At 37.1% G+C, this 22,450-nt stretch overlaps 1 protein-coding gene across 2 annotated transcripts in view; it reads left to right on the forward strand.

The window, feature by feature from the left end:
- The window catches only part of SEPTIN14 (septin 14), a 59,616-nt gene that overhangs the window by 17,870 nt on the left and 19,296 nt on the right, over nucleotides 1-22,450 (forward strand). For both annotated transcript variants that reach the window (XM_037814370.1, XM_037814369.1), the window contains exons 6-8: nucleotides 12,946-13,042; nucleotides 14,366-14,534; nucleotides 15,670-15,802. In XM_037814370.1, the coding sequence (XP_037670298.1) occupies nucleotides 12,946-13,042; nucleotides 14,366-14,534; nucleotides 15,670-15,802 (399 nt within the window). The remainder of the gene's footprint in view (nucleotides 1-12,945; nucleotides 13,043-14,365; nucleotides 14,535-15,669; nucleotides 15,803-22,450) is intronic.

Consider the following 22,450-nt stretch of genomic DNA (forward strand, 5'->3'; position numbering starts at 1 on the left):
ACTGTGCTACCATCACACAGCACTGCACTCTCCATTTCTGGATCTACACGGTCAATCCTGGTGAACATTCTATAATCCTTCAGCATCAAATGCCTGATCACTACCATCTTTTTATCTCCTGATAAACCTGTGTTCTCAGCTTTAGCTCTCAAAGTTTATTCATTAATGTTAGTTCATATTAGTGAGATCATATAGTATTTGTCCTTTTATTTCTGGCTAACTTCCCTCAACCTAATGTCCTCAAGGTTCATCCATGTTATTATATGTTCCATGACTTTGTTCTGTCTTACAGCTGTGTAATATTCCATTAGGTGTATATACCACAGTTTGTTTATCCACCCATCCATTGATGGACATCTGGGTTGTTTCCAACTCTTGGCAATCATGAATAATTGCACTATCAATGTTAATTTACAAATTAACTTTCAGTTCCTCTGGGTATAAGCCTAGTAATGGAATTGCTGGATCATATGGAAATTCTATACTTAGCTTCCTGATGAACTGCCACACTGCCTTCCAGAGTGGCTGCACCATTCTAAATCCCACCAACAGTGAGTAAGTGTGCCTTTTTCTCCAAATCCTCTCCAGCACCTGTAATTTTCTGTTTTTTGGATAATGGCCATTCTGGTAGGTGTGAGATGATATCTCATTGTGGTTTTGATTTGCATTTCCCTGATAACCAGTGAAATTGAGCATCTTTTCATATGTTTTTGAGCCATTTGTATTTCCTCTTCAGAAAAGTGTCTACCCATGTCTTTTGCCCATTTTTTAATTGCATTGTTTGTCTTTGTCCTGTTGAGTTGTAGGATCTCTATGTATTCTTGCTATTAAACCCTTATCTGATATGTGGTTTCCAAATATTGTCTCCCATTGTGTAGGCTGCCTTTTTACTTTTCTGACAAAATCCTTTGATGTACAAAATGTTTAATTTTGAGGAGATCCCATTTATCTATTTCTTCTTTGATTGCTTATGCTTTGGGTGTAAGGTCCAGGAAACCACCTCCTATCACTAGATCTTTAACATATTTCCCTTCATTTTTTTTTAAAAGTCTTATTGTCTTAGCACTACTGTTTAGATCCTTGATCCATTTTGAGTTAATTTTTGTATAAAGTGTGTGGTAGGAGACCTCTTTCATTCTTTTGGATATGGATATCCAGTTCTCCAAACACCATTTATTGAAGAGCCTGCTCTGCCAAGTTGCTTTGGCTTGACTGCCTTACCAAAGATCAAATGTCTGTAGATGAGAGGGTCTATTTCTGAACACTCAGTTCAATTCCATTAGTTAGTATATCTATCTTTTTGCCAGTACCATGGTGTTTTGACCACTGTTGCTTTGTAGTATGCTTCAAAGTCAGGTAGTGTGAGACCTCCCACTTTGCTCTTCTTTCTCAAGATATTTTTGGCTATTCAGGGCACTTTGCCCTTCCAAATAAATTTGGTTGTTGGTTTTTCTATTTCTGCAAGGTAAGTTATTAGGATTTTAATTAGTATTGCATTGAATCTATAAAACAGTTTAGGTAGAATTAACATCTTATGTATATTTAGTCTTCCAATCCATGAACACAGTATATTCTTCCAGTTTTTTCAGTTCCTGTTCAGTTACTTTTATCAGTTTTTTGTAGTATTCTCTGTATAGGTCTTCTATGGACTTGGTTAAGGTTATTCCTAAACACTTGATTCTTTTGGTTCCTATTGTAAATGGAATTTTTTTTTCTTGATTTCCTCCTCCTGTTACTAATTACTTCTGTATAGGAAAACTACTGATTTTTCCATGTTGATCTTGTAGCTTGCCACTTTACTGTATTAATTGATTAGCTCTAGTAGCTTTGCTGAAGATTTTTCTGGATTTTCTACATAGAGGATCATGTCATCTGCAAACAGTGAAAGTTTTACTTCTTCTTCTCCAATTTGGATGCATTTTATTTCTTTTTCTTGCCTAATTGCATTAGCTAGAATGGCCAGCACAATATTGAATGACAATGGTGACAGTGGGCTTCCCTGTCTTGTTCCTGATCTTAGAAGGAAAGCTTTCAGTTTTTTCCCCATCGAGTATGATGTTAGCTATGGTTTTTCATCTATTGCCTTTATCATATTCAGAAAGTTCTCTTCTATTCCTATCTCTTGAAGTGTTTTCATCAAGAAAGGATGTTGAATTTTGTCAAATGCCTTTTTTGCATCAATCAAGATGATCATGTAGTTCTTCTGCTTTGATTTATTGATGTCATTTATTACATTAATTGCTTTTCTTATGTTGAACCAGCCTTGCATACTTGGAATAAATCCCACTTGATCATGGTGTATAATCCTTTTAATGTGCTGGTGGATTTGAGTTGTGAGTATTTGAGGATTTTTACGTCTATATTCATTAAAGAGATTGGTCTATAACTTTCCTTTTTTTTTTGTAGTATGTTTGCCTGACTTTGGTATTAGGGTGATGTTGGCTTCATAGAATGTGTTAGATAACTTTCCCTCCTCTTCAAATTTTTTGAAGAATTTGAGCAGAATTTGCACTAATTCTTTCTTTAATGTTTGATAGAGTTCACTTGTGAAGCCATCTGGTCCTGGGCTTTTCTTCTTTGGGAGCTTTTTGATAACTGACTCCATCTCTTTACTTGTGATTTGTTTGTTAAAGTCGTTTGTTTCTTTTCGAGTCAATGTTGGTTGTTCATGTTTTTCTACGAAGTTGTCCATTTCATCTAAATTGTCTAATTTATTAACATATAGTTGCTCATAGTATTCTCTCATTATATCCTTTATTTCTGCAGGGTCAGTAATTTTGTCCCCTTTCCCATTTCTGATTGTGTTTATTAGTGAATCTCTCTCTCTCTCTCCCCCCCCCTTTCCCTCTTTCTCTCCCTCTCCCTGTCCTCTCTTATTAGCCTAGCTAAGTGTCCATCAATTTTATTAATTTTCTCAAAGAACCAAGTTCTGGTTTTGTTGATTCTCTCTATTGTTTTCCTGTTCTCAATTTCATTAATTTCTTCTCTAACCTTTGTTATTTCTTTTCTTCTGTTTGCTTTGGGGTTAGTTTGCTGTTCTTTCTCTAGTTCCTCTAGGTGAATAGCTATTTCCTTGAATTTTTTCTTTCTTCTCTTGTAATATAGGTATTTAGGGCAATAAATTTCCCTCTCAGCACCACCTTTGCTGCATCCCCTAAGTTTTGATATGTTGTGTTTCCATTTTCAGTTGCCTTGAGATATTTACTGATTTCTCTTGTAATTTCTTCCTTTACCCACTGGTTGTCTAAGAGTGTGTTATTTATCCTCCATATATTTGTGAATTTTCTGACCTTCTGCCTATTATTGATTTCCAACTTCATTCCATTATGATCTGAGAAGGTGTTTTGTATAATATAAATTCTTTTCAATTTGTTGAAATTTGCTTTATGACCCCACATGTGGTCTATCCTAGAGAATGGTCCATGAGTACTTGAGGAAAATGTGTATCTTGCTGTTGTGGGGTGTAGTGTTCTATAAATACCTGTTAAGTCTAGATCATTTATGGTACAATTCAACATCTCTGTTTCCTTATTGATCCTCCATCTAGATGTTCTATCCATTGATGAGAGTGATGTATTGAAGTCTCCAACTATTATTGTAGAAGTGTCTACTTCTCCCTTCAGTGTTGGCAATGTTTGCCTCATGTATTTTGGGGCACTCGGCTTGGTGCATAAATATTTATGATTGTTATGTTTTCTTGATGAATTTTCCCTTTTATTAATAGTGTCCTTCTTTGTCTCTTTTAATTGTTTTTCTTTTGAACTCTAATTTATCTGATACTAATACAGCTACTACTACTTTTTTCTGGTTGTTGTTTGCATGATATATCTTTTTCCAACCTTTCACTTTCAGCCTATTTTTGTCCTTGTGTCTAAAGAGAGTTTCTTGTAGATAGCATATAGATGGGTCTTGTTTTTTCATCCATTGTGTCAGTCTATGTCTTTTTATTGAGGAGTTTAATCCATTGACATTTAGTTTTATTACTGTAATAGCAGTACTTTCTTCTTCCATTTTGTCTTCTGGATTTTATGGGTCATATCTTATTTTTTCTCTGTCTCCCTCCTTTTTCACTTCCTGATAGTCTTAATTTTTATACTCTTCTCCAAACCTCTCTTTCCTGTCTTTTCCTATTGGCTTGTAGCACTCTCTTTCATATTTCTTGAAATGCAGGTCTCTTGTTTGCAAACTCTCTCAGTGTCTGTCTGAAAATATTTTAATCTCTCCCTCATTTTTTTTTTTTGAGGGCTGAATGGTTTTATTTAAAAAAATCATTTTTTCTAATACAAAGTAATTCATTATGTTAAATTAAAAGATGTAACATACAGAGAGGCAAAAGGTAAACAATATGAAAGAAAACAAACATATTGTTAAAACAATCTCCAGTGATAATTTAAACCCTGAAACCCCTCTTCTCATTCTTTTTTTTTTTTTTCATTTTTATTGAGATTGTTCAGATACCATACAATTATCCAAAGATCCAAAGTGTACAATCACTTGCCCCTGGGTACCCTCATACAGCTGTGCATCCATCACACTTAATTTTTGTTCAATTTTTAGAAACTTTTCGTTACTCCAGACAAGAAATAAAGTGAAAGATGAAAAAAGAAAAAAAGAAAAGGAAACTCTAAACCTCCCCTATCCCTAACCAACCCCCTCAATTGTTGACTCCTAGTATTGATTTAGTACATTTGTTACTGTTTATGAAAAAATGTTGAAATACTACTAACTGTAGTATATAGTTTGTAATAGGTATATAGTTCTTCCCTATATGCCCCTCTATTATTAACTTCTAATTGTATTGTCATACATTCGTTCTGGTTCATGAAGTGATTTCTAGTATTTGTACAGATGATCATGGACATTGCCCACCATAGGATTCAGTTTTATACATTCCCATCTTTTGACCTCCAACTTTCTTCTGGTGACATATATGACTCTGAGCTTCCCCTTTCCACCTCATTCACACACCATTCGGTGCTGTTAGTTATTCTCACATCTTGCTACCAACACCCCTGTTCATTTCCAAACATTTAAGTTCATCCTAATTGAACATTCTGCTCATAATAAGCAAGAGCATCTACATTTCTTCCACAAGGCAGGAGGGAGAGTCAAAGAAGGTAGAGAGGCAAAAGAAAGAGGAAACAAAAAAAATGACAGCTAGGAAGCAGCAAAAGGAAAAATAACCTTAAATCAAAGTAGAATAAAGAATCAGACAATACCACCAATGTCAAGTGTCTAACATGCCTCCCCTATCCCCCCCCCTTATCTGCATTCACCTTGGTATATCACCTTTGTTACATTAAAGGAAGCATAATACAATGATTCTATTAGTTACAGTCTCTAGTTTATGCTGATTGCATCCCTCCCCCAATGCCTCCCCATTTTTAACACCTTGCAAGGTTGACATTTGCTTGTTCTCCCTTGTAAAAGAACATATTTGTACATTTTATCACAATTGTTGAACACTCTAGATTTCACCAAGTTACACAGTCCCAGTCGTTATCTTTCCTCCTTTCTTGTGGTGTCTCGCATGCTCCCCATCTTTCTCTCTCAAACATATTCATAGTTACCTTTGTTCAGTGTACTTACATTGTTGTGCTACCATCTCCCAAAATTGTGTTCCAAACCACACACTCCTGTCTTCTATCACCCTGTAGTGCTCCCTTTAGTATTTCCTGTAGGGCAGGTATCTTGTTCACAAAGTCTCTCATTGTCTGTTTGTCAGAAAATATTTTGGGCTCTCCCTCATATTTGAAGGACAGCTTTGCTGGATATAGGATTCTTGGTTGGTGGTTTTTCTCTTTCAGTATCTTAAATATATCACACCACTTCCTCCTTGCCTCCATGGTTTCTGCTGAGAGATCCGCACATAGTCTTATGAAGCTTCCTTTGTATGTAATGGATTGCTTTTCTCTTGCTGCTTTCAGGATTCTCTCTTTGTCTTTGACATTTGATAATCTGATTATTAAGTGTCTTGGTGTAGGCCTCTTCATATCTCTTCTGTTTGGGGTACGCTGCGCTTCTTGGATCTGTAATTTTATGTCTTTCATAAGAGATGGGAAATTTTCATTAATTATTTCCTCTATTATTGCTTCTGCCCCCTTTCCCTTCTCTTCTCCTTCTAGGACACCAATGATATGTACATTATTGTACTTTGTTTCATCCTTGAGTTCCCGGAGACGTTGCTCATATTTTTTCATTCTTTTCTCCATCTGCTCCTTTGCGTGTAGGCTTTCAGGTGTTTTGTTCTCCAGTTCCTGAGTGTTTTCTTCTGCCTCTTGAGATCTGCTGTTGTATGTTTCCATTGTGTCTTTCATCTCTTGTGTTGTGCCTTTCATTTCCATAGATTCTACTAGTAGGTTTTTTGAACTATTGATTTCTTCCGTATACATGTCCAGTTCTTCCTTTACAGCCTCTATCTCTTTTGCAATATCTTCTCTAAACTTTTTGAATTGATTTAGCATTAGTTGTTTAAATTCCTGTATCTCAGTTGAAGTGTACGTTTGTTCCTTTGACTGGGCCATAACTTTGTTTTTCTTCGTGTAGGTTGTAATTTTCTGTTGTCTAGGCATGGTTTCCTTGGTTATCCAAATCGGGTTTTCTCAGACCAGAACAGGCTCAAGTCCCAGAGGGAAGAAATATTCAGTATCTGGTTTCCCTGCAGGTGTGTCTTAGAAAATTGCTCCACCCTTTGATGCCTCAGGTCACTGTGCTTTTCTGCCCAGCAGGTGACGCCTGTTAGCCTATAATTCTTGACTGGTGTGAGGAGGTATGGCCGTGTTCCCCCAGGCTCTGGGGTCTGGTTCTGAATGGAAAGGGCCCCACCCCTTTCCTCCTAGAGAAGACAGAGCCCCCAGGTGGAGGTTATTAGCATTTCAGTGGTCTTGCTCTCTGCTTGTGCTGTCTCCACCCTTCTCCGCTTCACAGCCCTGGAAACTGAAAATGACTGGGGCTTTCTCCACTGAGCCGAAAAAGAATCAGATAGCCCCCTTCAGACCCAGTCCAAAGCTCTCCAAGGTCAGTCCTCACCCAAAGCCTCTGTCTGTTTTTTGGGGCTGCGTACCTGTAGTGAGCAGTTCACACTCGCTACTTAAAACCCCAGCTGGAGCTCAGCTGAGCTGTATTCGCTTGCTGGGAGAGAGCTTCTCTCTGGCACCACGAGGCTTTGCAGCTCGGGCTATGGGGGAGGGGGTCTCCCAACCTGGTTCCGCAGGTTTTACTTACAGATTTTATGCTGTGTTCTCGGGCATTCCTCCCAATTCAGGTTGGTGTATGATGAATGGATGGTCTCGTTTGTCCCCCCGCAGTTATTCTGTATTATTTACTAGTTGTTTCTGTTTTTTTGTAGTTGTTCCGGGGGACTACTTAGCTTCCACTCCTCTCTATGCTGCCATCTTGCCCGACTCACTCCCTTTTCTCATTCTTGTCATCTCATTTGTGTGATCTTGTACTAAGTTCTGAGAGGTATAAAAGATTGAGAGAAGGCCTTGTTGTTTCCATCAATTGGTTAAAGTCTACATTGGCTTTATTATAGCACTCAATCTGAACAGCTTTGAATTAGTCAAAGCAGTTAGAGTTTTCCCAAATTATCTCTCTGAAAATGCAGGCAAATATAATATCCCTTCTCTTCACATATTCTCAGGTGCCAGAGAGCATTCTGGTAACTGGCAGACACTGAAAAGGCTAGTGCCTTTGCAAAATTCTAAGTGCTTCTTATATTTAGATTTGGGCACCTGTGCACTATTTTGCATATTAATTATCTGAAGCCCTGTATTATGGTCTCCTATATATAGATATAGATATATATATAGATATAGATAGATAGATATTTTGAGATTGTTCACATACCATACAACTATCCAAAGATCCAAAATGTACAATCAATTACCCATGGTACCATCATACAGCTGTGCATCCATCAACACAATTTTTTTTAATTTTTAGAACATTTTCATTACTCCAGAAAAGAAATAAAGATAAGAAAAAGGAAACTCAGATCCTCCCATACCTCTAAGCATGCCCCCCTCCATTATTGATTCATAGTTTTGTTATAGTAATTTGTTACTGTCGATGAAAGAATGTTAAAATACTACTAACTGTAGTATATAGTTTGCAATAGGTATATATTTTTTCCCTATATGCCTCTCTATTATTAACTTCTAGTTATAGTGTCATACATTTCTTCTAGTTCATGAGAGAGATTTCTAATATTTGTATAGTTAATCATGGACATTGTCCACTACAAGATTCACTGTTTTATACATTCCCATCTTTTAACCTCCAGCTTTCCTTCTGGTGACATGCATGACTCTGAGCTTACCCTTTCCACCACCTTCGCACACCTTTCATCACTGTTGGTTATTCTCACAGCATGCTACCATCACCCCTATCCAATTGCAAACATTTAAGTTTGTCCTAGTTGAACATTCTGCTCATAATAAGCAACCACTCCCCATTCTTTAGACTCATTCTATATCCTGGTAACTTACATTTCATGTCTATGAGTTTACATATTATAATTAGTTCATATCAGTGAGACCCTGCAATATTGCCTTTATGTGTCTGTCTTATTTCACTCAACATGGTGCCCTCAAAGTTTCTTCATCAACTCATTTAAGATGGTTTTGTTCACACACCATACATTCCATCCTAAGTAAACAGTCATTGGCTCCCTGTATAGTCATGTATTTATGTATTCAGCACCATCACCACTATCTGTATAAGGACATCTCAATTTCTTCCACAACGATGGAGGAAGAGTCAAAGAAGGCAGAGAGGCAAAAGAAAAAGAAAAGAGAAAGAGAGAAAAACAAACAAACAAAACCAAAACTTGATAGCTAGAAAGCGACGAAAAGAAAGATAGCATTAATCTAACATAGAATAAAGAGTCAGACAACATCACCAATGCCAGAAGTCCCATATTCTTCCCTATTCCCCACTCCCCCATATGCATTTAGCATTGGTATATTGCCTTTGTTACATTAAAGGAAGCGTAATACAATGTTCCTGTTAACTATAGTCTCTAGTTTGGATAGGTTGTACTTTCCCTCCAATCCCACCCTATTTTTAACACCTTGCAATGTTGACATTCATTTGTTCTACCTCATGTAAAAACATATTTGTATCTTTTATTACAATTGTTGAGTACCCTAGGTTTCCTTGAGTTACACATTCCCAGTCTTTATGGTTTGTCTTTTGTTCTGGTGTCCCACATGGTCCCAGCCTTTCTCTTTCAACCATATTCACAGTCATCTTTGTTCAGTGTACTTATTGCTGTGTTGCTATCTCCCAAAATTGTTTTCCAAACCTCTCACTCCTGTCTTTTCCTTTCTGTCTGCAGTGCTTCCTTTAGTATTTCCTATAGAGCAGGTATCTTGTTCACAAACTCTGCCATTATCTGTTTGTCAGAGAATATTTTAAGCTTTCCCTCATATTTGAAGGATAGTTTTGCTGGATATAGGACTCTTGGTAGGTGGTTTTTCTCTTTCAGTATCTTAAATACATGGCCCTGCTTCCTTTTTGCCTTCATGGTTTCTATTGAGAAATCCACACATAGTCTTATCAAGCTTCCTTTGTATGTGATGGATCCCTTTTCTCTTGCTGCTTTCAGGATTCTCTCTTTATCTTTGACATTTGATGATCTGATTATTAAGTGTCTTGGCATAGGCCTATTCATATCTATTCTGTTTGGGGTATGCTGAGCTTCTCAGATCCATAATTTTAAGTCTTTCATAAGAGATGGGAAATTTTCATTGATTATTTCCTCTATTATTTCTTCTGCACCTTTTCCCTTCTCTTCTTCTTCTGGGACACCAATGATACGTACATTCTTGCTTTTCATTTTGTCCCTAAGTTCCCGGTGATGTTGCTTGTATTTTTCTGTTCTTTTCTCTATCTGTTCTTTTGTGTGTAGGCTTTCAGTTGCCTTGTTCTCCAGTTCCTGAGTGTTTTCTTCTGCCTCTTGAGATCTGCTGTTGTATATTTCCATTGTGTCTTTCATCTCTTGGGTTATGCCTTTCATTTCCATAGATTCTGCCAGTTGATTTTTCAAATTTTCAACTTCTACCTTATGTACACCCAGTGTTTTCATTATATGGCTCAGCTCTTTCACCATATCTTCCCTAAACTTTTTGAATTGACTTATTATTAGTTGTTTCAATTCATGTATCTCAGTTGACATGTAAGTTTGTTCCTTTGACTGGGCCATAACTTCATTTTTCTTAGTGTAGATTGCAGTTTTCTGTTGTCCAGGTATGGTTTCTTTGGTTACCCAGTCAGGTTTTCCCAGACCAGAACGGGCTCAGGTCCCAGAAGGAAGAAATATTCAGTATCTGGTTTCCCTGATGGTGTGTCTCAGAAAATTGGTACACCTGTGAGGCCTCAGGTCACTGTGCTTTTCTGTCCAGCAAGTGGCAACTGTCAGCCTGTAATTCCAGACTGTTGTAAGGAGGTGTGGCCCATGGCTGTTTTCCCTTAGGCTCTGGGGTCTGGTTCTGAATGGAAGGCTGGTAGTAGAGCTGGGCCCTACCCTTTTTCTCTTAGAGAAGATAGACCCCCTAGGAAGAGGTCATTAGCATTTCAATGGTTTCTCTCTGCCTGTGCTATCTCTACCCTTGTCTGGGTCAGAGCATTGGGAACTGAAAATGGCTGAGGCTTTCTCCACTGAGCCAAAGCAGGAACAGAAAGTCCCCTTCAGGGCTAGTCTGCGGTGACCCTCTGGCTCTCCAAGGTCAGTTGTCACCCAAAGCCTCTGTCTGCTTGTTGGCAATTTGTAGCTCATAGCGAGCAGTTCACACTTGCTAATTAAACCCCAGTTGGAGCTCAGCTGAGCTATATTTGCTTGCTGGCAGAGAGCTTCTCTCTAGCACCACAAAGCTTTGCAGCTTGGGCTGTGGGGGGAGGGGGCTCCCAGTTTGGATCCACAGTTTTTACTTGAAGATTTTATGCTGTGATCTCGGGCATTCCTCCCAATTCAGGTTGGTGTATGATGAGTGGACAGTAATGTTGTCTCCCCGCAGTTATTCTGGATTATTTACTAGTTGTTCCTGTTTTTTTATTAGTTGTCCCAGGGGGACTAACTAGCTTCCACTCCTCTCTATGCCCCCATCTTAGATCCTCTCTCCCTCATTTTTGAAAGACAGTTTTGCCAGATATAGAATTGACAGTTCTTTTTAATTGGGTGTTTGCTTTTTATTTTTGTATTGTAAGAGTTCTTTACACATTATATATATATATTTATATATCTATCACATTTATCAGATAGTTTTGAAAATATTTTCTATTCTGTGGTTGTCTTTTTCACTTTCTTAATGGTGTCCTTCAAAGCACAATAGTTTTAATTTTGATGAAGTCCAATTTATCTATTTTTCTTTGGTTTCTTCTGATTTGATGTCATATCTATTAGTCTTTTGCCAAGTCCAAGGTAATGGAAATTCATCCCATGTTTTCTTCTAACAGTTTTATACTTTTAGTTCTTATACTTAGTACTCTGCCTTATTTTATGTAATTTTTGTATATGGAATGAGATAAGCCTGTAACTTCATTCTTTGGCAGGTGGCCATCCAGTTATCCCAGTACCATTTGTTGAAAAGACTGTTCTTTCCCCACTGGATGGTCTTGATCAGTTGATCGTAGATGTATGGACTCTCAATCCTGTTCCATTGATTTCTATGTCTATCTTTGAGCCTTGGCCACACTGGCTTGATTACCATTTCTTTGTAGTCAGTTTTGAAATCAGAAAGTGAAAGTCCTCCAATTTCCTTTTTCTTTTCCAGCTTTTTTTTCGCTGTTCTTGGTCTCTTGCAATTCTATATGAATTTTGGTACAGGCTGTCAATTTCTGCAAAGGAGTTTTGTTGAGATTCTAATAAGGGTTCTGTGCAATCTATAGATTAATTTGGGGAATATTGCCATCTTAAAAAGTGCTAAGTCCCTTATCCATGAATATGAAATGTTTTCCCAGTTATTTAGATCTTTCAAAATTCCTTTTGACAGTTTTCTGTAGTTTTCAGAAAATAAGTTTTGCAATTATTTTGTTAAATTTATTACTAAGTATTTTATTCTTGTTGACACTATTGTAAATGGAATTGTTTTCTTAATTTAAATTTTGGACTGTTCAACACAAGTTTAGAGACATTACTTGTTTTTTGGTATATTGATCTTGTATCCTACAACCTTGCTGAACTCACTCATTAGGTCTGTTTTTAGTGGATACTTTGGTATCTCCTTTATAGAAGATCATGTGATCTGAGACTAGAGATAGTTTTACCTTTTCTTTTTTTTCTCTTGCCTGTTTGCCCTGGCTAGAACCTCAACTACAATGTCAAATAGAAATGTTAAATAGAAATGGTGAGAGTGGACATCCTTGTTTTGTTCTTGATCTTAGGAGGGAAACCATCCAGTTTTCCACCATTACTCTGATGTTAGCTGTGTATATGTCCTTAATCAGGTTGAAGAAATTCCCTTCTATTCCTAGTTTGTAGAGTGTTTTTACCATGAAAGGCTGTCGGATTTTGTCAAATGCTTTTGCTGCCTCATTAGAGATGGTCCTGTGATTTTTGGATTTTATTCTATTGTTGTTATATATTATGGAGTACATATCATTTCTTAAACATGATCTTTTGTTTGAGGGGAAAGATGACAGTAAAGTAATGTCATGTCTACGAAAAATATTTCCTCTTTGTATTCCCCATAGCAGGATGTGTTACTTCAAGCTCTGTTCCACAGATAGTTTTCAAGAGTGTGCATGGCCTGTAATTAATGAGTGCAATAATCAATTAGCTCATATTTGCTACAAAGTCTTCACAGAGGCAGAGCATATCTCTCGTCATTTGAATAAATTTAGTATGATATTCTTGCCTGTCTTATTTCCATAACAGAAATAAATATAAAATTGTAAGCCATACTGATACCAAGGAATACAATTAATATTGCTGTGTCTTTCCAGGGGCTTTTACCTTTTGCTGTGGTAGGGAGTATGGATGAAGTAAAAGTTGGAAAAAGGATGGTCAGAGGCCGCCAGTACCCTTGGGGAGTTTTACAAGGTACATATGATGAATGCCAGCAGGTTGGGAATGATTATGATAAATACACCATATCTATTACCTCACAGTCTCCCAAAAAGGACTTTAATTGAACTAATTTTAGTAAATCTTGAGAAACTATAGATTAGCATTTACTAATGAGGAGACAGATTCTGTTTTCAAATAAGCTAATGCTTAGTTTCACTATGATTCATTCTCTTGAGTGTTTACCAGATGATGCTTTAAGCTAAAATCCACAAAGATTGAGCAGAACCTCCCAATCAACCCCAGTGTACTGTGTGCATACTTTCTCTCTGTGTGTGAAGCATGACATTCAGAACATTTTGAACAAAAGGATTTTTCAATAAAATTGGAGCTTTAACACCAGTGATTAAACCTGCTACGTAAACTAATTATTACCTAATTTATGAAGCATTTTTAACTGGTCACTGGATAAAAAGAATGACCAACTATTTCTAAAACAAAGAAATGTAGTTTTCCTGTAGTCAAAGGTGAGTAATAACCTTGACATTTATATTGTTTCTCTAACATTATGATAAGTTACAATATTATAATGGGCAATAACATAATGTTTGGTTCATATACCATAATACTAATTAATGGGAATGGATTATCTCTACCTGTGCTCATTTCCTGATGCTGTTGTTTTTTGTTAAAATCAATGTATTAAAATTTTTTCAATTTATTAATCACTTAAAAACATCTTTTTATGAACTATATATATATCATTTGGTCATAATATCACATAAAGTACAATAATGTTTTGTGCTCAGTCTTCTATACATGACAAACATGGGATAAAGCCATGTGTATTTACTGGTTGATTTTGAATATTGCTTAATGCAGTCTCATAATATGGGTTTTACAAATGGAATTTGTTAACTGAAGCATGCACATTTCTTAAATCCTTTGCATTAGCAGAATTTACTTTAGCAAAATTATTTACTTTTGTAGAATTATATTTCCTACTGTCAGTCCTCTATGATATATCTTGAGGTATAGTTTGTAAAATATAACATAATAATTGATGAAAACTTATAACATATTAATATGATATTATTTTGCTATTTCCCATTTATTCGATGGATAATAAATTTAAGGAAAATTTCTTGGTCTGTAAATGTACTATATTTATAGTTAGTATATAAAGTATAACCATAATTGCATGGCTAAAAGAACTATTAATCAATTAATTATTAATCAATTAAAATTATTAGCTATTTTTTATTTTAAATGTGGCTATCAGGCATGCATTCATTCAAGAATACTTACTGAATGCCAGGAATTGACAAAATGTTTTGGCTTTATTATTTTTCTGACTAGTGGAAAATGAAAATCACTGTGACTTTGTTAAGCTCCGGGACATGCTTCTTTGTACAAATATGGAAGACTTGAAAGAACAGACCCACACTCTACACTATGAACATTACAGGTGCTATAAACTGCATAAAATGGGCTTCACAGATGTGGGTCCAGACAACCAGCCTGTCAGGTGAGTGGGGATCTAGCTAAGACAGACAAATTCATGACTTAGAACTCCCACACAGCCATGAGATAGAATCATCTGGAAATGAGAATAATTGTATTTCTTTGCATCCTGGGTTTTAGATTTTTAATCATCTTCAGACTTAAGTGGAGATAGTTAGTAGGAGGGGAACCTATTACAAGGTGTTTTGGTTTGCTAAAGTTGATGACATGCAATATACCAGAAATGGACTGGCTTTTAACAATGGAGATTTATTGGCTTACAAATTTACAGTTCTAAGGCTTTGAAAATGTCCCAAATAAGGCATCAGCAAGATGATACCTTCCCTATAGACTGATTACCAGTGAGCTTGGGCAACATCTGTTAGTACTTCTTTCCTGGGTTCCATTGCTTCAGCTTCTGGTCTCTCTGTCTGTGGCTTTTCCTCTCAACTTATCTGGGGCTTTTTCTGTGAGCTTCTCTTAATTTCATCTCTCTGCTTCTCTGTGGCTCTTATCCTCTTATAAAGGACTCCAGTAGGAAGATTAAGACCCACCTGGAATGGGATGATTCACATCTCAATTGAAATAACTTAATCAAAAGGTGCCACCTACAGTAGGAGTGGATTAAGTGTAGAAACATGATTTTCTGGGGTGCATAATAGCTTCAAACTACCACACAAGGTCTCATTTATTTCAGTATATGCTGAAATATGTATCTGAGAGAAAAACACGTTATTCTGAATTTATATGAAACAGAGTCTCCGGAGGAAGTTTGGCAAAGATCACCCAAAATTGGCAAAAGATACTGAGAAGGGTTGGATGGAGGAAAGAAGAAAAGCAGCAATGTAAAGGCATGGAAGCCAAGTGAAAAAAAGTTAAATAGCAGGTGTAGTTAGCCAGATTAAAGAGGAGTAGAATTTATACTGTAGAAGTCTGGCAGTTTAGGACAATACAGTTTTATCACTTTTGGTTCTTTGCAGTCAACCAAAATTGAACTAGCTATTTTAAATTATGTTTATATTGGTAAATGATCTTTTATGGGGACTAGCATCCAAAATATATTTGTTTCTTTTATGGGAACTAGCATACAAAACATATTTGTTTATATATGTTAATTTATATTAACATGTTAATATGAGAGTATAAAAATCCTTTTTTAGTTTTCAAGAGATTTATGAAGCCAAAAGACAAGAGTTCTTTGATCAATGCCAGAAGGAGGAAGAAGAGTTGAAACAGAGGTTTATGCAGCGAGTAAAGGAGAAAGAAACTGCATTTAAAGAAGCTGAAAAAGAGGCAAGTACTGCCAATTTGATGTAACTTGTATTCATTTGGAGATGTCCTATTAATTTGGGAATTTTAATCTTAAGTGTTTAGCTGAGATGTTTTTGGTGGTTACTTGCTATTCTTCAAAAACTAGCCATTTAAGATGTTTTTAAATACAGCCTTTAAATAATATAGTCTGTTCAGCACTTGACAGTCCTAAGCGGCCTCCATGGCAGGATTCAATCAATAAACAGGAAGAACAAATGCTGCTTGCCAAGTTAAGGAGTGACTTAAAGACTCACCTACCCAACACAGGTAGACATTGGAATAAGTAATTTTAAATAAAATCTATAAGAGTCACTTTTTTTAATATTCATTTTATTGAGATATATTCACATACCATGCAGTCATACAAAACAAATCATACATTTGATTGTTCACAGTACCATTACATAGTTGTACATTCATCACCAAAATCAATCCCTGACACCTTCCTCACCACACACACAAAAATAACAAGAATAATAATTAAAGTGAAAAAGAGCAATTAAAGTAAAAAAAGAACACTGGGTGCCTTTGTCTGTCTTTTTGTTTGTTTGTTTCCTTCCCCTATTTTTCTACTCATCCATTTATAAACTAGACAAAGGGGAGTGTGGTCCTTATGGCTTTCCCAATCCCATTGTCATCCCTCATAAGCTACATTTTTATACACTTGTCTTCAAGATTCATGGGTTCTGGGTTATAGTTTGATAGTTTCAGGTATCTACCACAAGCTACCCCAATTCATTAGAACCTAAAAAGGGTTGTCTATATTTTGCATAAGAGTGCCCACCAGCGTGACCTCTCAGCTCCTTTTGGAATCTCTCTGCCACTGAAGTTTATTTCATTTCTTTTCACATCCTCCTTTTGGTTAAGAAGATGTTCTCCATCCCACAATGCTGGGTCTACATTCCTCCCCAGGAGTCATATTCCACGTTGCCAGGGAGATTCACTCTTCTGGGTGTCTGATCCCCCGTAGAGGGGAGGGCAGTGATTTCACCTTTCAAGTTGGCTTAGGTAGAGAGAGAGGGCCACATCTGAGCAACAAAGAGTCATTTGGGAGGAAGCTCTTAGGCACAATTATAGGGAGGCCTAGCCTCTCCTTTGCAGCAACAGTCTTCCCAAGGGCAAATCCTGTGGTAGAGGGCTCAACCCATCAAACCACCAGTTCCCTATGTCTGTGGGCATGTTAGCAACCATCGAGGTGGGGCAGGCCAATACCCCTGCATTCTCCACCAGCTCCTCAAGGGGGCTCTGAATGATTTTTCCATCTTTTTTTTTTTTTTTTTTTTTTTTAACTTTTCTTTTAAATCAACTATATGAAAAATAAAAAAAGTAAAAAAAAAATTAAAAAAACATACACTAAAAGAACATTTCAAAGAGACCATAACAAGGGAGTAAGAAAAAGACAACTAACCTAAGATAACTACTTTACTTCCAACATGTTCCTTCTCTACCCCAAGAAAGTAACCTAATATAGCAACATTTCTGTGAACTTGTTCCTACTATACCCATCAGAAATTAACAGACCATAGTCATTCCTGGGCATTCCCCGAACGTTAAATTTAGCCAAGATAGCTTATCTGTTCGTATTGGATTATTATTCCCCCTTCCTTAATTGCTCTCTATTGCTAGTTCCCCTACATTCTACATTATAAACCATTTGTTTTACATTTTTTTCAAAGTTCACATTAATGGCAGCATATAATATTTGTCTTCTTGTGCCTGGCTTATTTCGCTCAGCATTATGTCTTCAAGATTCATCCATGTTGTCATATGTTTCACGAGATCGTTCCTTCTTACTGCTGTGTAGTATTCCATCGTGTGTATATACCACATTTTATTTATCCACTCATCTGTTGAAGGACATTTGGGTTGTTTCCATCTCTTGGCAATTGTGAATAATGCTGCTGTGAACATTGGCGTGCAGATATCTGTTCGTGTCACTGTTTTCCGATCTTCCGGGTATATACCGAGAAGTGCAATCGCTGGATCAAACGGTAACTCTATATTTAGTTTTCTAAGGAACTGCCAGGCTGACTTCCAGAGTGGTTGAACCATTATACAGTCCCACCAACAATGAGTAAGAGCTCCAATTTCTCCACATCCTCTCCAGCATTTGTAGTTTCCTGTTTGTTTAATGGCAGCCATTCTAATTGGTGTGAGATGGTATCTCATTGTGGTTTTAATTTGCATCTCTCTAATAGCTTGTGAAGCTGAACATTTTTTCATATGTTTCTTGGCCATTTGTATTTCGTCTTCAGAGAACTGTCTTTTCATATCTTTTTCCCATTTTATAATTGGGTTGTCTGTACTATCATCATTGAGTTCTAGGATTTCTTTATATGTGCAAGTTATCAGTCTTTTGTCAGATACATGGTTTCCAAAATTTTTTTCCCATTGAGTTGGCTGCCTCTTTAACTTTTTGACAAATTCCTTTGAGGTACAGAAACTACTAAGCTTGAGGAGTTCCCATTTATCTATTTTCTCTTTTGTTGCTTGTGCTTTGGGTGTAAAGTCTAGGAAGTGGCTGCCTAATACAAGGTCCTGAAGATGTTTTCCTACATTATCTTCTAGGAGTTTTATGGTACTTTCTTTTATATTGAAATCTTTCGTCCACTTTGAGTTAATTTTTGTGTAGGGGGTGAGTTAGGGGTCCTCTTTCATTCTTTTGGATATGGATATCCAACTCTCCCAGCCCCATTTGTGGAAAAGACCATTATGACCCAGTTCAGTGACTTTGGGGGCCTTATCAAAGATCATTCGGCCATAGATCTGAGGGTCTGTCTCCAAATTCTCAATTCGATTCCATTGATCTATATGTCTATCTTTGTGCCAGTACCATGCTGTTTTGACAACTGTGACTTTATAATAAGCTTCAAAGTCAGGGAGTGTAAGTCCTCCTACTTCATTTTTCTTTTTTAGAGTGTCTTTAGCTATTTGAGGCATCTTCCCTTTCCAAATAAATTTGATAACTAGCTTTTCCAAGTCTGCAAAGTAGGTTGTTGGAATTTTGATTGGGATTGCATTGAATCTGTAGATGAGTTTGGGTAGAACTGACATCTTAATGACATTTAGCCTTCCTATCCATGAACATGGAATATTTTTCCATCTTTTAAAGTCCCCTTCTATTTCTTTTAGTAGAGTTATGTAGTTTTCTTTGTATAGGTCTTTTACATCTTTGGTTAAGTTTATTCCTAGGTACTTGATTTTTTTAGTTGCTATTGAAAATGCTATCTTTTTCCTGAGTGTCTCTTCAGTTTGTTCATTTCTAGCATATAGAAACATTACTGACTTATGTGCATTAATCTTGTATCCTGCTACTTTGCTAAATTTGTTTATTAGCTCTAGTAGCTGTATTGTCAATTTCTCAGGGTTTTCCAGATATAAGATCAAATCATCTGCAAACAATGACAGTTTTACTTCTTCTTTTCCAATTTGGATGCCTTTTATTTCTTTGTCTTGCCGGATTGCCCTGGCTAGCACTTCCAGCACAATGTTGAATAACAGTGGTGACAGCGGGCATCCTTGTCTTGCTCCTGATCTTAGAGGGAAGGCTTTCAGTCTCTCACCATTCAGTGCTAGGCTGGCTGTGGGTTTTTCATATATGTTCTTTATCATATTGAGGAAGTTTCCTTCAATTCCTACCTTTTGAAGTTTTTTTTTTTTTTTTTATTGGGGTTGTTCAGATACCATACAATTATCCAAAGATCCAAAGTGTACAATCAGTTGCCCCTGGTACCCTCATACAGCTGTGCATCTATCATCACACTTAATTTTTGTTCAATTTTTAGAAGCTTTTCATTATTCCAGACAAGAAATAAAGTGAAAGATGGAAAAAAAAAAACAAAAAAAAGAAAAAGAAAAGGAAACTCGAATCCTCCCATATCCCTAACCAACCCCCCTCAATTGTTGACTCATAGTGTTGGTATAGTACATTTGTTACTTTTTATGAAAGAATGTTAAAATACTACAAAGTGTAGTATATAGTTTGCAATAGGTATATATTTCTTCCCTATATGCCCCTCTATTATTGACTTCTAGTTGTATTGTCATACATTTGTTCTGGTTCATGGAAGAATTTTCTAATATTTGTAGTTAATCATGGACATTGCCCACCATAGGATTCAGTTTTATACATTCCCATCTTTTGACCTCCAACTTTCCTTCTGGTGACGTATATGACTCTAAGCTTCCCATTTTCACCTCATTCATGTGCCATTCGGCACTGTTAGTTATTCTCACATCTTGCTACCTGACACCTCTGTTCATTTCCAAACATTTAAGTTCATCCTAGTTGAACATTCTGCTCATACTAAGCAACCGCTCCCCATTCTTAAGCCTCATCCTGTATCTTGGTACTTTATATTTTATGTCTATGAGTTTACATATTATGGTTAGTTCTTGTCAGTGAGACCCTGCAATATTTGTCCTTATGTGTCTGGCTTATTTCACTCAGTATATTGCCCTTGAGGTTTTGTCATCAACCCATTTTTTTTTTAAGAAGGTTTTGTTTACACCCCATACAATTCCATCCTAAGAAAACAATTGATGGTTCTCCGTATGGTCACATATTGATGTGTTCACCACCTTCACCACTGTCTATATAAGGGCATCTACATTTCTTCCACAAGGCAGGAGGGAGCGTCAAAGAAGTTAGAGAGGGAAAAGAAAGAGGAAAAAAATGACAGCCAGGAAGAAGCAAAAGGAAAAGCAACCCCAAATCAAAGTAGGGTAAAGAGTCAGACAACACCACCAATGTGAAGTGTCCAACACGCCTTCCCTATCCCCGCCTCCTATCTGCATTTACCTTGGTATATCACCTTTGTTACATTAAAGGAAGCATAATACAGTGATTCTGTTTGTTACAGTCTCTAGTTTACATTGATTGCATCCCTCCCCCAATGCCTCCCCATTTTTAACACCTTACAAGGTTGACATTTGCTTCTTCTCCCTTGTAAAAGAACATATTTGTACATTTTATCACAATTGTTGAACACTCTAGATTTCACCAAGTTACACAGTCCTAGTCTTTATCTTTCCTCCTTTCTTCTGGTTTCTCACATGCTCCCAATCTTCCTCTCTCAACCATATACATAGCTATCTTTGTTCAGTGTACTTACATTGCTGTGCTACCATTTCCCAAAACTGTGTTCCAAACCACGCACTCCCGTCTTCTCGTATCACTCTGCAGTGTTCCCTTTAGTATTTCCTGTAGGGTGGGTGTCTTGCTCACAAAGTATCTCATTGTCTGTCAGAAAATATTTTGAGCTCTCCCTCATATTTGAAGGACAGCTTTGCTGGATATAGGATTCTTGGTTGGTGGTTTTTCTCTTTCAGTATCTTAAATATATCACACCACTTCCTTCTTGCCTCCATGGTTTCTGCTGAGAGATCTGCACATAGTCTTATTAAGCTTCCTTTGTATGTGATGGATTGCTTTTCTCTTGCTGCTTTCAGGATTCTCTCTGTCTTTGACATTTGATAATCTCATTAGTAAGTGTCTTGGCATAGGCCTGTTCAGATCTATTCTGTTTGGTGTACACTGCGCTTCTTGGATCTGTAATTTTATGTCGTTCATAAGAGATGGGAAATTTTCATTGATTATTTCCTCTATTATTGCCTCTGCTCCTTTTCCCTTCTCTTCTTCTGTGACACCAATGATACATAGATTCTTGTACTTTGTTTCATCTTTAAGTTGCCGGAGACATTGCTCATATTTTTCATTCTTTTCTCCATCTGCTCCTTTGTGTGTAGGCTTTCAGGTGTTTTGTTCTCCAGTTCTGGAGTGTTTTCTTCTGCCTCTTGAGATCTGCTGTTGTATGTTTCCATTGTGTCTTTCATCTCTTGTATTGTGCCTTTCATTTCCATATATTCTACTGGTTGTTTTTTTGAACTTTCAATTTCTGCCTTATATATGCCCAGTGTTTTCTTTACAGCCTCTATCTCTTTTGTGAAATATTCTCTAAACTCTTTGAATTGATTTAACATTAGTTGTTTAAATTCCTGTATCTCAGTTGAAGTGTACGTTTGTTCCTTTGACTGGGTCATAGCTTTGTTTTTCTTAGTGTAGGTTGTAGTTTTCTGTTGTCTAGGCATCTGACCTCCTAGGCCACTCCCAATCAGGTTTTCCCAGATGAGAACAGGCTCAGGTCACAGAAAGAGGTAATATTTCAGTATCTGGTTCCCCTGATGGCTTTTCTTAGAGGATTGAGACACCTGTGCTTTTCTGCTGGGCAGATGCACCTGTCACTGCCTGTGTAAGAGGGTGTGGCCTGTGGCTCACATCCCCCAGGCTTTGGGGTCTGGTTCCGGAAAGATTGAAAGATGGACAGTAGAGCTGGGCCCCTCCCTTTCCTCTTGGGAAGCTATGCCCCCTCCAGAGGTGTCATTTCCATATCAATAAATTCTTTGTTTCTTTGACTCTGCTGATCAAAGTGTTTTGGTTTTAAAATGTCTGAGGCTGTCTTTACTGAAAAGCATTGCGGGCTGAGAACAGCTTGGGTTTTCTCCACAGAGAGAGAAAGGTACAGAAAAACTCCCAGGCTCACCCGTTAGCCAGAGATAGCATCCGATCCTCTGGGCTACCTGTCCTGAGACAGCTATGTCCCCCGACTCTCCCAAGGTCAGTTGTCACCA

This window comes from Choloepus didactylus, chromosome 21, assembly GCF_015220235.1.
Source record: "Choloepus didactylus isolate mChoDid1 chromosome 21, mChoDid1.pri, whole genome shotgun sequence".
NCBI lineage: Eukaryota > Metazoa > Chordata > Mammalia > Pilosa > Megalonychidae > Choloepus > Choloepus didactylus.